The 14,650-nt window shown below is 35.4% G+C and overlaps 1 protein-coding gene across 1 annotated transcript; it reads left to right on the top strand.

Annotated features, from left to right (window-relative positions):
• Positions 1-3,366: 3,366 nt before the first annotated feature.
• On the top strand, positions 3,367-14,557 carry LOC108204134 (formin-like protein 14). Its single transcript, XM_017373438.2, has 18 exons — positions 3,367-3,542; positions 3,743-3,871; positions 3,965-4,668; positions 4,757-4,978; positions 5,074-6,722; positions 7,214-7,334; positions 7,855-7,926; positions 9,403-9,501; positions 9,730-9,771; positions 9,863-9,943; positions 10,028-10,078; positions 10,155-10,236; positions 10,329-10,423; positions 11,582-11,653; positions 11,768-11,884; positions 12,393-12,461; positions 12,563-12,629; positions 14,009-14,557. The coding sequence occupies exons 2-18, from the start codon at positions 3,799-3,801 to the stop codon at positions 14,254-14,256; spliced, it is 3,864 nt and encodes a 1,287-aa protein (XP_017228927.1). The 5' UTR covers positions 3,367-3,542; positions 3,743-3,798; the 3' UTR covers positions 14,257-14,557.
• The last annotated feature ends 93 nt before the right edge of the window (positions 14,558-14,650 follow it).

Raw genomic sequence — 14,650 nt, 5'->3', positions numbered from 1 at the left:
TCGTGAATGATGAACAATCTTTGATTGTGAAAGGTGAGCTCTTGCAAAAATCACCATCATCCCAGATTCGATACAGTCTTTGCAGATCATAGAAAATATCAATAAACTCGTTCTAAACAGATCCAACACTAAATAAACCCAATCACAACTAATCAAAAACATAACAAAACACTTCAAAAGGAAAGACAACACACACTCCAAGATGAGAGACACACAAACACCCAAAAGATTGGGTTCTATTAAGAGAAAATTAACGAGAGTAAATGATAATGAAGGGGTTGAGCCTTTCCATCGGAGAAAACCAGCGGAAGCCCCTCGATTTACTTAAAAATGGACAAACCCTAGTAGAGGAGAGGAGGGAGGCGGCTATCGGTTCGTCATATTATTTATCTGTTTGTCATATTATTTGGAAAAATAATTTGAGAACGAAATTTATGACAAATAGAGTATGGTTGGATAGTTTAATGAAATTTAAGACAAGTAGAGTACAGTTGGACAGTTTTTTTTTTGACTTTCAAATTTTTTTTTTGATGTGGAGCGGTTTTATAACGTTTTATAATTACTGAAGATAGAACGAAGCCCTTAATGCAGTCAAATGATGGAATATTCTTTTTTTATAGTAAGGAAAATGATGGATTAAACTCATAAATTAACAAGTATGCGTGACATCAAGCTCAAGTTTAAACCAATGCTCACCTCTTCTACTTATCTACTTATCTACTTATCTATATAATAGCACAACAGGTTCGTTTAAGCCTCCCTCCTGAGCAAATAAATTACCTAGCTCCGAACCCGAGCCTAACTCCGAACCTAACTCCTCCTCATTTATATAAAAAAATTGTTTTTAACAAGAATTGAACTCATGACCTCTCTAATTCATGTGCACCGCTTACACCACTTGAGCTATAGAAGCGATTGTCATGTTATTCAAAATCATTAACCACATACATTAAAACTGTTGTATTTATATTCTATTCAATATCTTATTTATTTAAGATAAGTTATTATTTCAGTTAAATCTCATATATTGAAAAAGAATCTGAATAATAGGGCTCGAATCATGATTCCACTTTCTAAAAATATATATAATTCATATCCGAATAAAAATGAACAAATTCAAATTTAATTTAATAGTTTAAACGAGTACAATACGATATTATAGAATTTTAAGAAATGAATGTGAGAAATAAGCTCAAAAACTAAGATTTCAGTGAGCATATCTGAAACAAAAATTTGATGGGCTTTCAACATGGACTATGTCATATTAAAATTTTTTATATTCTAATCTAACTTAATAGTTTAAGTGAGTACAATACAATATTATAGAAATTCTAAGTCATAGATGTGATAAGTAACAAAAACTGAGGTTTCAGTGAGCATCTTTGAAAGGAAAATTTGATAGACTTTCAACATGGACTATGTCGTATTGATTTATTTTAATTATAAAAGATGATTTATAAAGAGATTACAATGTTTTGGAGAACATGAAATAAGATAACTTGAAAAATATTCTTATTTAGATTACTTTTAATATTAAACTTAAGAATTCAGAATTCAACGTGTAACTAAATTTTTTTAAAAGAAAATTATAGATATAAGAATAGTGAGAAAGACATCAAATTTGATGTTAGAAAATATATGTAAATGATGTAATTTTGATGATACATGAATTTGAAATATTATAACTTGTGATATGAAGGTGAACTTAAGGAAATTCTATAATGTCAATCAAAAGTCAACCATATAATAATACAACGTGTTTACGAGACCTACTAAAAAGAATTGAGTGATAATTATTATTTGGTTAAAATAAAATAGCACAGAGAAGTAAGTTATATATATTAAAATCTTAAAACTATAGTTTTAATATGTCATCCAACAATATATAACATACCAGTTAAATAAAATGATTCAAATCACAATTAAATTAATTAATTAATTACATATTAAACTAATAAAGTATAATTAATTCTGAACCGGATAATCCGACGCGATACGGTGAAAACTTATATCTGATTAAACGGGACTAGAACAAGAATGTTTTTCCATAATACAGAATATCGAAGTCATGATTTGATTTTTAACAATTAAACATGATATGCTACATTGCTCACCCCTAAGAAATACGAGTATCAAGATATTTAAAAATGTGAATTTGCACGGAGCTAAAAAGGTAACTACACAACTAATTAAACTAAATATTTCATGTTTTTATAAACTTCATGGGGACTTTCTTTTTGCTATTTGAAATTCCAGATGATCATTTTGAGATTTGGTTTATAACAATTACATGACAAATCATTAAAAGTCTTAATCAACAAGCTCAGAAAACTAATGATAAAACGGTTTTTCTTTTTTAATAATGATGGAGCCTCTTGCAGTTACAACAACCACACCAATCAAAACCCTCCGATTTTATAAATGTTTGTGCTTAGCATGTGCCCATGGGCACACACTAGACAAACCTATGTTAAAAAATTAAAATTTTATAACGAGACAATATTATAAGATATTGTATCAAAGTAATAATCATCTAATATTTTAAATTAACAATAAAAATCTAATACATTGAAGTACTATATAATTGATATGAAAATTAAAAAGGTAAGTCACATCAAATGTGTCGGAATTTTTTGGGTACAATTATAAGGTTGGTAGTTCAATTGATGCTTTTTTAATAAAATAAGGTATGAGTCTTTTTATATACAACAAATGTTTCAATTTCTATTTTATACAAAGTGTGCGCAACATATGCTAAAAAAGAATGTGTTCATGATCTGCCCATCATGTATCACTTAAATATAACAAATGTACGTTCAAAAAAGAAGAAATACATATAAAACAACGCGGACCACATATGATATCTTCATCTAATCATGATTTAGGATATCCTGATTCACATATTAAGAACAAGTTTTCATCAAAATTATAGTTATATTAGATGAAATAATTTAATAATTTTCAACAATAAATTACGCATACTTTTCAACGAGGCAAATTATATTTAAAATCTAAAAGTTTCTGTATTAATTTCGAATATAATTTTGAACATGTAGATAATATGGTATTGGCCTCTATATCCTAACGAATTTGAATATAGAAAAATCAGGTCAAATGTAGTTTTGATCCATAAATTTTTAAAAATATAGTACTTTTATTACTATTAACGCTATTAGGTTGCAAATATTACATTTCATATTTATATATTTTGTGGAAAAAATAACATAACAATTAGGCTCGAAATAATATGATGACACATGAATATTATTTAAAAAAACGGCATAAACTAGAGGACGTGCCTCGCACGGGCTTTTATGCTAGTTAAAAGTAGAAAATTCAAACAGAAGCCGTTCAAAAGGCACCTCATTCTCAGCCGGGTCGGTTATGTTCAAATCCATCTGCCCCCTCTCTAATCAAAATCTCTCTCTCTCTCTCTCGCTCTCTCTCTCTCTCTCCCAAATTTAAAACTTGAAAAAACAAAATTAATAACAAAAAACCAGTCCACCTTCACTCAACTCTACTCACCTGTCTCTCCAATTTGGGTAACCTAGATTTCACCTCTCTCAATTCATATTTTTATTCACTCCTTTTTTCTTTTTATCCACTCTTTAGATGCTCTTGAAGTTTAATTATTTGTTTAATTTCATTTAATCACGTCAATTATCACTTTACTGTCTCACAATCTGTTATACACACACTGACTGACTCACTGTGTGTTTGTGTTAATTCCTCATTTCTCCAGGTTTTGGATTAGTGTAAGGCTCTGCTGATTCGTTTGTTTCGATTTCGAATAATAATATGTCGTTACTTAGTAGATTCTTTCATAAAAGACCCCCTGATGGCTTGCTTGAGTTTCTCGAGAGAGTTTACGGTAATTCAGCTTGTAGATAGTGTTGTTAGTTGTGATTTTGATTGGATTGTGTTTAGTTGTTGATGTTTGGTTGTGATGTTGCGTGCATTGCAGTTTTTGATTCGTGTTTCTCGACGGAGGTTTTGCCTGAGGGGATATACCAACTGTATTTACATGAGATTGTTAATGAATTGCATGAGGAGTTTCCCGAGTCGTCTTTTCTTGCTATTAATTTTAGAGAAGGTGAGAAAAGGAGCTCGTTTGCGGAGATTTTGTGTGGGTATGATGTTACGGTTATGGATTATCCGAGACAGTACGAGGGTTGTCCTCTCTTACCGATGTCTTTAATTCATCATTTTCTTCGTGTTTGCGAGAATTGGCTTTCACGTGGGAGTCACCAGAATGTTGTTTTGCTTCATTGTGAGAGAGGGGGGTGGCCGCTTTTGGCGCTTATTTTAGCTAGTTTATCGGTGTTCAGAAAACTGCATGGAGGAGAAAGGAAAACTCTTGAACTTGTTTATCGAGAGGCTCCTAAAGGGCTGCTCCAGCTGTTATCACCGTTAAACCCGTTTCCATCCCAACTTCGTTATCTTCAGTATGTATCTAGAAGAAATATATCTCCAGACTGGCCTCCTGCTGAACGTGCTATTTCTTTGGATTGTCTTATTCTTCGTGGTATTCCAAGATTTGATAACCAAAACGGGTGCAGGCCTGTTATTCGTATCTTTGGGAGAAACCTCCTTAGCAAGGGTGGGCTTTCGACCCAGATGTTATTTACCATGCCCAAGAAAAATCGAAGCCTCAGATACTACTGTCAGGTAAAATGCTTATTTACTTCTTCAGTTGTTTAATGCTGGTTTCTAGCTTTGTACAAGTGGATGCTGATTAAGTGCTTTTATGTAACAGAAGGAGAGTGATGTCATTAAAATTGATATTCAGTGCTTGGTACAAGGGGATGTCGTGTTAGAGTGTGTTCATTTAAATCTAGATCCTGATAGGGAAGTTATGATGTTCCGGGTGATGTTTAATACTGCTTTTATCCGATCTAACATCTTAATGCTCACCTCTGAGAACTTGGACATTCTATGGGATTCAAAGTCAAGGTTCCCGAAAGGTTTTCGAGCTGAGGTGAATATTTTACACTAAAAGATATTTCGCCTTACTGGTTTTCATATAGATCTAGCCTTTACATCTTATTGAGTAGTTCTTCCATTCAAATTCAGGTTCTTTTTGGAGACATTGAAAGCATACCTCCCCCTGAAGCTCCAACATCAATATTAAATGGTGAGGAGAAAGGTGGACTGCCCATGGAAGCTTTTTCGAGGGTCCAAGAACTTTTCACTGGTGCTGACTGGGTCGATAATAGTGATGATGCTTTGTGGTTATTCAAACAGCTATCTGTATTGAATAATGTAAATGATTTGTCCATGCTTAGGAGTAGACTTGGTGGGTATTCGTCACCTTTGGACTCCGAGGAAGAAAATAATGCATCTAGCACCGCTGACAGTTTGGATTTTTTGGACTCTGAAAAGGCTAGTAGTCTAACATACACTAATTCAGTGATGAACTTCCAAGACGAGCCTTCATCACAGGATTCGGCTTCTGACGAAGCATCTGATTCAAGGCCAAAAATATTAAATGATGTTGTTTCTGCCTTTCCTCCTCCAGGAAATGGCATTCCATTGGACACCAATTCTGCTTTTGGAAATTCGGCACAATCAGTAAGTGATCAACAATCTTCAGTTTTAAGTGAAAAAGATTCATCGACTCCACCCCCTCCAGTATCTAACGATGTTGCTCCTTCAACTAATGCTTACCACTCACCTTCAACGGCAGTACCTATTTCTCACAATTTATCAAATGGATCGACACCACACCTTACAAATTTCAGTGCAGGAGGCTGTGCACCTATTAGTTCTAGTACAGGACCACCACCTGTGCCACCCCCACCACAACCTATACCTTTTAGCTCTAGTAAAGGAACACCACCAACTCCACCTACACCGCCACCTCAACCTTTTAGCTCTACAAGAGGACCTCCTCCTCCACCGCCACCACCCCCACCTCCTTTCCCGATTTCAGCTACCACTACATTCAAAAGTTCTTCTGTGCCTGATAGTAATTGCATTTCACCTTCCGAATCATCAAAAGGTAAAGGCCCTCCACCACCACCGCCGCCGCCGCCGCCTCTACATCCTCATTCAATTTCTTCCGAAGGCCCTCTTCTGCCTCCCCCTCCCCCACCTCCACCTCCACCTCCACCTCTTCCTGCCTCATCTAAGCAACCATTGCCGAAAGTTCCAGTGCCGCCCCCTCCACCGCCTCCACCCTTGCCTTCATTATCAGTGGCCACTGCTTCAAGTAAGCCGCCGCCACCCCCTCCACTTCCAGGCCAAAAAATAAGTGCTGCAGCAAGGCCGATGCCACCTCCACCCCCTCCACCTCCAGGCCAAAAACCAAGTGCTGCAGCAAGGCCAATGCCACCTCCACCCCCTCCACCTCCAGGCCAAAAAACAAGTGCTGCAGCAAGGCCAATGCCACCTCCACCTCCTCCTGGACCACTTCGACAAGGAACAACAGTCCCACCTCCACAGGCACCAAAACCTCCTAGTGCTCCTCCACTTCCAGGCCGTGGTGCTGCAGCTGTCCCTCCTCCTCCAACGGGAATCAAAGCCTCTGATGCACCCCCACCCCCACCTCTGACCTCTGGTAAGGGACGGACTTCGTTGGGACCTGTAAGAGGTCGCACTACTACAGGTTCATCAATTCCACCTAAAAAGGCTTCATTAAAACCCTTACATTGGGTAAAAGTTACAAGAGCAGTGCAAGGGAGTTTATGGGCAGATACTCCGAAACAGGAGAATCAGACAAGGTAACTGTAAATGAAATATGGAAGTAGTACATGCTATTCTACAGACACAAAATGATCTTTGTTTCTGATGCTACTGTTGACATGTTTTCAGGGTCCTTATGTATGCTTAATATGAAAGGCTGTTTATTAACTTATACTTTAAAGCAAAATTTGTTACTTTTTCTTCAATGACTTCGTGAACTAAATAAAACTGATATAGCTGTGTCAGAAGTTCTATTACATTATTAAATTTCTCAGATGCCTTTTTTTATGAAACCAATAATATGATGAGGTACCGGATGCTGTATTTGATCATTTAATTGTTTGAAAGAAATTAATTGATACAGAAGTTATGATAAGCCTTCCTGTAATGCGGTTTCTATATTAGATAAGGTTCCTCTGTGTTTCTAATCACGTCAGGGTTCTCTCATGTTATATCTGCATTTTTAAAATTTGTTCTCTTCTTGGTCTCTGTTGTATATTTGATGTCAAATGACAAAAAAGTTTGGCAGGGCTCCTGAAATTGATATATCGGAGCTTGAAAATCTCTTCTCAGCAGTTTCTGTGTCGGATAGCAATGGCAAGGGAGCTAGACGTGCTTCCAAAATTAGCAAACCAGAAAAAGTGCAACTGGTAAGTTAAAAGTAGTATAGCATTTGTTATAATTTATCCTATCTTTTTTAATGCATTTGGAGCCAGGTTACCCTCAATATGTAGGTCCACATAGACATACTTACGATCTATTTGTTCCAATGCTTGTCTTGTCAATAAAAAACTGAAATGTTGTTACATCTGAAAAATATGATACTTTTGGCGGCGTTTGTATTTCGTTTGGTTTTCTCGGGGTTGGTTTGTGCGAAATTTTAATTGTCTTTTTAAACTTCTTCTGTGGTCGTATTTCCTTTACTTGATCTCACAATGCTACCTGGCATAAAGTTACAGTAATATACTAGACTAGAAAAGTTAGTTTTCTGGTTGAATACTTTCAAAAAAATTTCTCGATACTAAATGGTTAGTATGGTTAGGTTTTTTTATTCTTTTAAAGAGCAAGAGCTATAATGAGTTTTATTTCTTTAATTTGCTTGGCTCATTGAGCTGGCTGATACATTATCGTTTACGAACATTTATACTTCACTTGTATTTGTATATGTAGGTTGACTTGCGAAGGGCATACAACTGTGAGATTATGCTCACAAAAATCAAAATTCCTCTACCGGATATGATTGTAAGATTCTGCTTCTCTAAAAGTGCTTTTTCTTCAAATTGGCAAATAGGAAGTATGATTGAAATAATATATAATGGTTCCTCATTCAAAAGATGGTATGAAATAACTAGGATCCATGTTCATTTTAGTCTTGGACGAGTTTATGATACACATTTTCGTAAAGGAATGACATTGTCTAGGTATTCTTTTATTGTCAATATTCGATTCCCATGAAAGTCTTTCTGTTACAGTGCTAACATCTAGAAATATTATTATTTTTGGAGATTGGATTAGGTATATATTTTGGAACTTTCACAGTATCAATTTCTCGTTATTTTTGGAATACTATGTACCAATGAAGTCTCATATTGTATGGATTGATGACTCATTACCGAAGTTTCAATTTAAAAAACAAAATCTATTACAACAGTGTTAGTAGTGGTCTTGAAATATATAGTATGCTGTTATTAAATTAAATTGTGATAGTTTGCACAAAAGTGGACCACATGGGACTAGTAGGATCCTGACATATTACCGAAACAAGTCCCATTACTTACAAATAAGCCGTCTTTACATTGCAAGACTGTGAAGTGACATACGCTTTAAAGAGCACTGTTCCTCGAAGCTGAACATTGGCTGGGTGTGCAGAATCGGTGAGACTCCATCATTTGCACGCAGGTCCTACACCAACTCCCCAGTCACTTGACTGGGTGTCATGATATATACAACTATGTTACGTTGACTGGTAGTGGTGGAGCTTAGTACTTTACAATGAATAAGGCTCCTTGCACACAAGCGAGGTGTCCCTTGCAGGCTTTAACACAATATATTTCTACCTTTATAGAAAACACAACTTTTAGTTGCATTTTTGGGTGCCCCAAAGGGCCAGAACTTTTAGTTGCATTTTTGGGTGCCCTTTTGTTGCATTTTTGGGTGCCCCAAAGGGCTAGTTTTCTGGCCTTTGCCGTTTTTGGGCATTTTCCCTCCCAATTGGTCCAAAAGGGCCAACACCCCTTTTTCCAATGGTATTTAAATTTGTTTTATTATTATGAAAGTTGGGTATTGTTGGCTACATTCTACTCGGACCTGTTTGTCTTGGGCCATATTATCTTCTTTCGAGTTGTGTGTGTGTTTATTTTTAAGTTGTTGCACATATGTGCTGCACTTCTCTTTGATGAAGCGAGCTCTTGACTTTGCGCTCAAGCTGCAGGAGCTTTTAATAATTATGTGCGATGATATTGCTAACAAATATTATATTTGTTCTCAAAGTTCGTTCCTTAAAATAATATATTAAACAATATATTGTTTGCCACCTAATAACCTATTACTTTTACTCGCGACACTTCTGTAAATCTTCGTTCCTGACTTAGCAAAGAGGACCTGAAATGAGGATGCTAGAATGTTATATCCTTATAACTAGGTCGCACAATATTTGCCTTTGATATTTTTTAATTCTGAAATTTCATTATAAATACTCATGGTCATGGATGTTTCCAGAATGCTATTCTTGCTATGGATTCAAACGTCCTTGACATCGATCAAGTTGAAAATCTTATTAAATTTTGTCCCACGAAAGAAGAAATGGATACTCTGAAGGTACTCTCTCCCTCTCTATATAAACCATATTGACCTAGCCAATAAGTAGTCGTAATTTAATTCATACTCTAACCTCTTCTGTTGTACTTTTTAGCAAATTTGAATTAAATTTGAGGTTGCTAAGCTGTATATAAAATGTCATCAGATAATAGAATACTTGTAGCATATGATGAATCCTTGTTACTAGGCACTTTTTATTTATTATTTTGTTAATTCTCCTTTGTCCAGAGCTACACAGGAGAAAAAGAAATGCTCGGAAAGTGTGAACAGGTCTTTCTTTACATCCCTCCAACATGTACTAAAGGACGTGTAACTTTTTTCTTTTTTATGTTTACCTAACACCTGTGTATGAGATTTTCAGTTTTTCATGGAGTTGATGAAGGTCCCACGAGTTGAATCTAAGTTACGAGTATTTGCATTTAAAATTAACTTCTCCGGTCAGGTAAATGAACAGTTAGCTGTTTGTCATTTGACTTGAATATTGCTACATGCAGCAGTTTATGATTAGAGACTTGACATATTTTAGGTTGATGACTTGAAGCGTAATCTTCTTACAATAAAGAATGCCGCCAGTGAGGTAATTTCATTACGAGGTTTATGTTTTGTACTAAAGGAATTGCTGCATTCGTAATGTTTCTTGCCAAATAATATAGGTAAAAGAATCTGGAAAGCTACGCCAAATAATGCAAACAATTCTTACTTTGGGGAACGCCTTGAACCAGGGCACTGCTCGAGGTACCCATTTATAAAGACTAATGCAGTTATCACCAAGAAATTTTAACTTTAAATCATATTCTTATTTGCAGCTAATATATTTGTCGTTGCAGGATCTGCTGTTGGTTTTAAGTTGGATAGCCTTTTAAAACTATCTGATACTCGTGCAAGAAACAACAAAATGACACTAATGCATTATCTCTGCAAGGTAGAGTTTAGGCATTTCTTTGGTAGGATGCCCATAGAGCTTATATCTGCATTGTAGTTTTTCTTTTTGACAATTTAACACACTCACACACCCACCTTGTCTCTGACAAGGTTTGAACCCTCAACATCCCGTAAAGGGAGCGAGAGAGATACCATTGCAGCAAGAAGCTGCTGGTATTATTGAAAGTTGCAATTTGGCAAAAATGTTGAGTTTCCTTACAAGTGTGAAAGCAACAGAATCCCACAAGAACCTTCTACAAAATTCTTTAGTCCTCAAAATAGTCGTTAGAACTTCACAAGTTCAGGATTCAGAATATGCCTTGAAGGAGCTATGTGTAATTTCTCAGTTCTTTTGCCAAAATTCATGTTTGAGCTTCTTCTTATACAATTTAACAAGTTTAGGCATATCCTACTATATTAAATTTCATTACTGTCAAAATGTTACCTCATTCTGTCATTAACTTTCTTGGGACGTCCTGAAAAGCGGAAACAATGTACTTCTGACATAAAAATGCCCACACCCTACATGAATTGACAACAATAAGTTTATGGGTCATTACCCTGCAACAGTTTCAAGCTACCTGCCGAATCCATCAGTCAAGTTATTCCCTGCTTGATGAAAGGAGTGAATATTTTGTACTGGAGCTAACACCCCCCACCCCCGGGGCTGTGCCAGTCCTTACTTTTTGGAGCTCCCTTTACGAAAAAATAAGCCCCGTATGGAGAGTGCAAAAAACAATTTCAACAAAAATTCTGAAAATTTATTGATCGCTCAAGGTATGGCAATACACATCAAGATTTGAGTCAACGCAATTGAAGTAAAGTGCGGTAGAAATGCATATAATACAGAAATATTGTTTAGGAAAAACTTCTTGAATAGAATTATCGGTTAGTATTGATTTTTTTTATGTAAATTATTTCATAGATAGATAAACCTTGGTCTATCAGACACTGGGGCCCTGATGGTCACCCCCCTGCCCATACCCCAGGGTCAGGCTTGACCCTGATATATATATCTATTTCAACTATTTTTTCTTTTTGATTTTAATGCTTTATTTCTTATGTGCTGCATCTATGTTTCTTGTGTATATTATCGACACATATTTTGTTGTAGTTAATCTTAATGTTTGCTTACCTAATTTTTATGTGGTATTAACAGCTCCTTGCTGAGAAACTGCCGGAGTTACTGGATTATGACAAGGATCTTGGCCATTTAGAAGCAGCGTCGAAAGTATGTCAATCTGTATTAAGCAGCTTAAATAGTTACACTTTTATAATTTATACAAGGATTGCTGGCTGGCGTAAATTATTGATTTTTATATCATTTTTGTTTCTGTATGAACAGATTCAATTGAAAAATTTGGCTGAAGAAATGCAAGCAGTGAGTAAAGGTCTTGAGAAGGTTGAGCTGGAACTCACTGCTGCACAGAACGACGGACCAGTATCTGCAGGCTTTCAGAAGGTGAGAATGAGATGAGTACATAGTTTACTAGAGTACCTGCTATATAAAATATTATGCCTCGATATACTTGCCTTTTAAATAACCTTAACAATGACTCCTCACTCCTCGTGGTATTAATTTCAGCCTCACTTGGTTCCATAGAGAGTTTAGTTTATTTTTTTGTCAGTTTAACCTATCGTTACTTTATTACAAGTCATTATCTTCTTTTTTCCAACGAAAACTCGATTCATTATTAGACTTTATATATCTGTAGTCTTTTGCACTAAGTATGTCATCCTTTTTCTTTTTGTTCAATTTCTTTTACACCTATGTGAAAATATTCATTATTAAATTGGTCAATAGACCATATAATGTTATAGGAGCCAGTCAATGCAGGACAGAGGGAATCTATAAGTTGTTGAATACAATTAAAAAGGATGATTCTTTGTGCTTTCTCTAGATAAGTTTATATCTACTAATTTAATATCATTTTTTTAACCTATATAATCAAACATGTTCATCCTTTTAGGTGTTGAAAAGTTTCCTGGATTCTGCTGAAGCTGAAGTCAGGTCATTAATCTCCTTGTACTCTGACGTGGTAAGTACTTTTAGTCCTCAGAGATGCCGGGATCCTTTTGTTAATGTTCTAAGTTCTAACGCATGCTTCAGTTTTGCTAAATATTGACACATGCTTCACAGGGAAGAAATGCAGATTCATTATCTCAGTATTTCGGGGAAGATCCTGCTAGATGCCCCTTTGAACAAGGTTTGACATGAACATGCCTATTATACCTGTTGCATGTTCTCTGGTTGACTCACTGAGTTGTTTATGACATATTCTATGTTCCTCCTTTCCACTTCAGTTAATCTATATGTTGCTGCTTTACTGGTAAAATAGTTGTAATGCCATCGTACTGAATGAGAAATTTATGTCTGGTATGTCCATGAGCTTGATTTAATGAGTATCATCAATAATATTTTTGGAATTGTTGGACTAATTTGGAGATTGTCCTTCAATTGAACAACCATCAACTTGAAACAGTTGCTTATTGGTTTGCTGTGTTTTTGGGTGGTAATGTCCTGTTCTTATCATCCCAGGGATATTCACTCTAGTAGTCTGACATCTTTCTTTCATTTTTATTACTGTTTCGGTCAATGGTTGGGATGATAGAATGACTTAATTCTTCATTAATACACACATATCAATCATACATCAAATATTTTGTTGTATTAATTTAAATTAGCACTCGACAGCTAAATAAATAAAAAAGGATAAATGCTTGTGAGTACTATAAAGTTTAATATTAAGGGTCCTGGTCATACATCTGGGACGGTTAAAAACATACATCCCTTTTACCTATGGATGAGGGCACGAACGATTATAAGATAAATACAGCTGTTTATAGGAGTGGTATGGTGCTGCTTAATTTGGTAAGCATATAAATCCTGAACCTAATTAGCCTTAAATTCTGAATAATCTTATTACAATTCTTAAAATATAACAATTATCAAGAAGATGTCATAATAATATTTAATAAGATTTTAAGCCTAATTAGGTTTAAGGTTTTTTTGCTTACCTAAGTAGCATTTTTTTTTATTAACATCAATACATGTGCCTGCCGCTCTTAGTAATCTTGGTATGTAAACTAAATTGTTAAAATCTGGACTGTATTATTACTTCATCTAGTGGCCGGGAATTAGTATGTTGCTAAACGTACGCATGTCAGGGCCAGGACCCTAATAGTAATACATGTGCATGCTGAAAATATCTAGTAGCGTAAATATGTTTATACTTCATATAAGTTGAAAACTCATTATTAGAGACATAGTTGCCTTCCACCTACACATTCAAAATTAATGGAGTTGATGACCTTCCACATACACATCCAAAACTTACTTCCTAAGGAGAGCTGAAGCAATGCAACCTACTCAGCACTTCAGTTAACGTGTCTCTGAAGTTACCTTGGATGCAATTGCCTTCATTCCCTCGGACTTCATTAAATTAACACAATTTCCAGACGAGTTTGTTCAATTGTTTTGCACTTAAATGAGTCTTTACGTTTGTAAAGGAATCTGCTGCTTAAACTTCAATATGCGCAGGTAGCATGTAACATGTATCATGAGCTTTTGAGTTTGTTGATGCAGTGACACAAATATTGTTCGTGTTTACGAAGATGTTCAACAAAGCTCGTGATGAGAATGCGCAGCAGGCAGATGCGGAGAAAAAGAAATTGGAAAAGGAAGCTCTGAAAGAACAAACAGCTGCTAATGCTTCAGCAAAGAAAGATAATACTGATTCTGATACTCCTAAAGATATAAAAGCCATGATTCGTGATCAATACCTATCTGCAAAGCAGAGGGAAACTCGTAATAATGGCACGGGCTTGACGTGAGGTGGAGTTTTGGAAATGTTGCTGCTTTCTTGCAACTATCTTATGGAATTATTGCCAGATTTTTACTCCAGTGGCCTATCAGTCGACATAAATTATGATTTACAAACATGTGGTCACTACTATTAGTTTTCTGAGGTATCTCCAAACTAGCGGCATATAATTTATTTGTTGTATAGTTTCTGTAATTATTATAGATCACTTTTGTATGACAACTAGAGTTGTCAGGCAGTTGAAACAGATTTAAAATATAACGAGAACAGTTTTTGTATATACAGTTGCTAATGCAGGAATTTATAAAGAATTTAGGATCCAATACAGTACAGGTTAATATATTAGCAGAAACTTTGAAGTGGGTACTATTACTTACTAGTTAAGATGTTTGACAGAAATGATT

The sequence above is a fragment of the Daucus carota genome, chromosome 1 (assembly GCF_001625215.2).
Source record: "Daucus carota subsp. sativus chromosome 1, DH1 v3.0, whole genome shotgun sequence".
Taxonomy (NCBI): Eukaryota; Viridiplantae; Streptophyta; class Magnoliopsida; order Apiales; family Apiaceae; genus Daucus; species Daucus carota.
This window is presented reverse-complemented; position numbering and strand designations above follow the sequence as displayed.

Coding starts and splice junctions, on each gene's coding strand:
- LOC108204134 (XM_017373438.2), top strand. CDS start 3,799: ATGTCGTTACTTAGTAGATTCTTTCATAAAAGACCCCCTGATGGCTTG. Junction 4,979..5,073: donor CGAAAGGTTTTCGAGCTGAG/GTGAATATTTTA, acceptor ATTCAAATTCAG/GTTCTTTTTGGAGACATTGA. Junction 10,079..10,154: donor TAAAGAATGCCGCCAGTGAG/GTAATTTCATTA, acceptor CAAATAATATAG/GTAAAAGAATCTGGAAAGCT.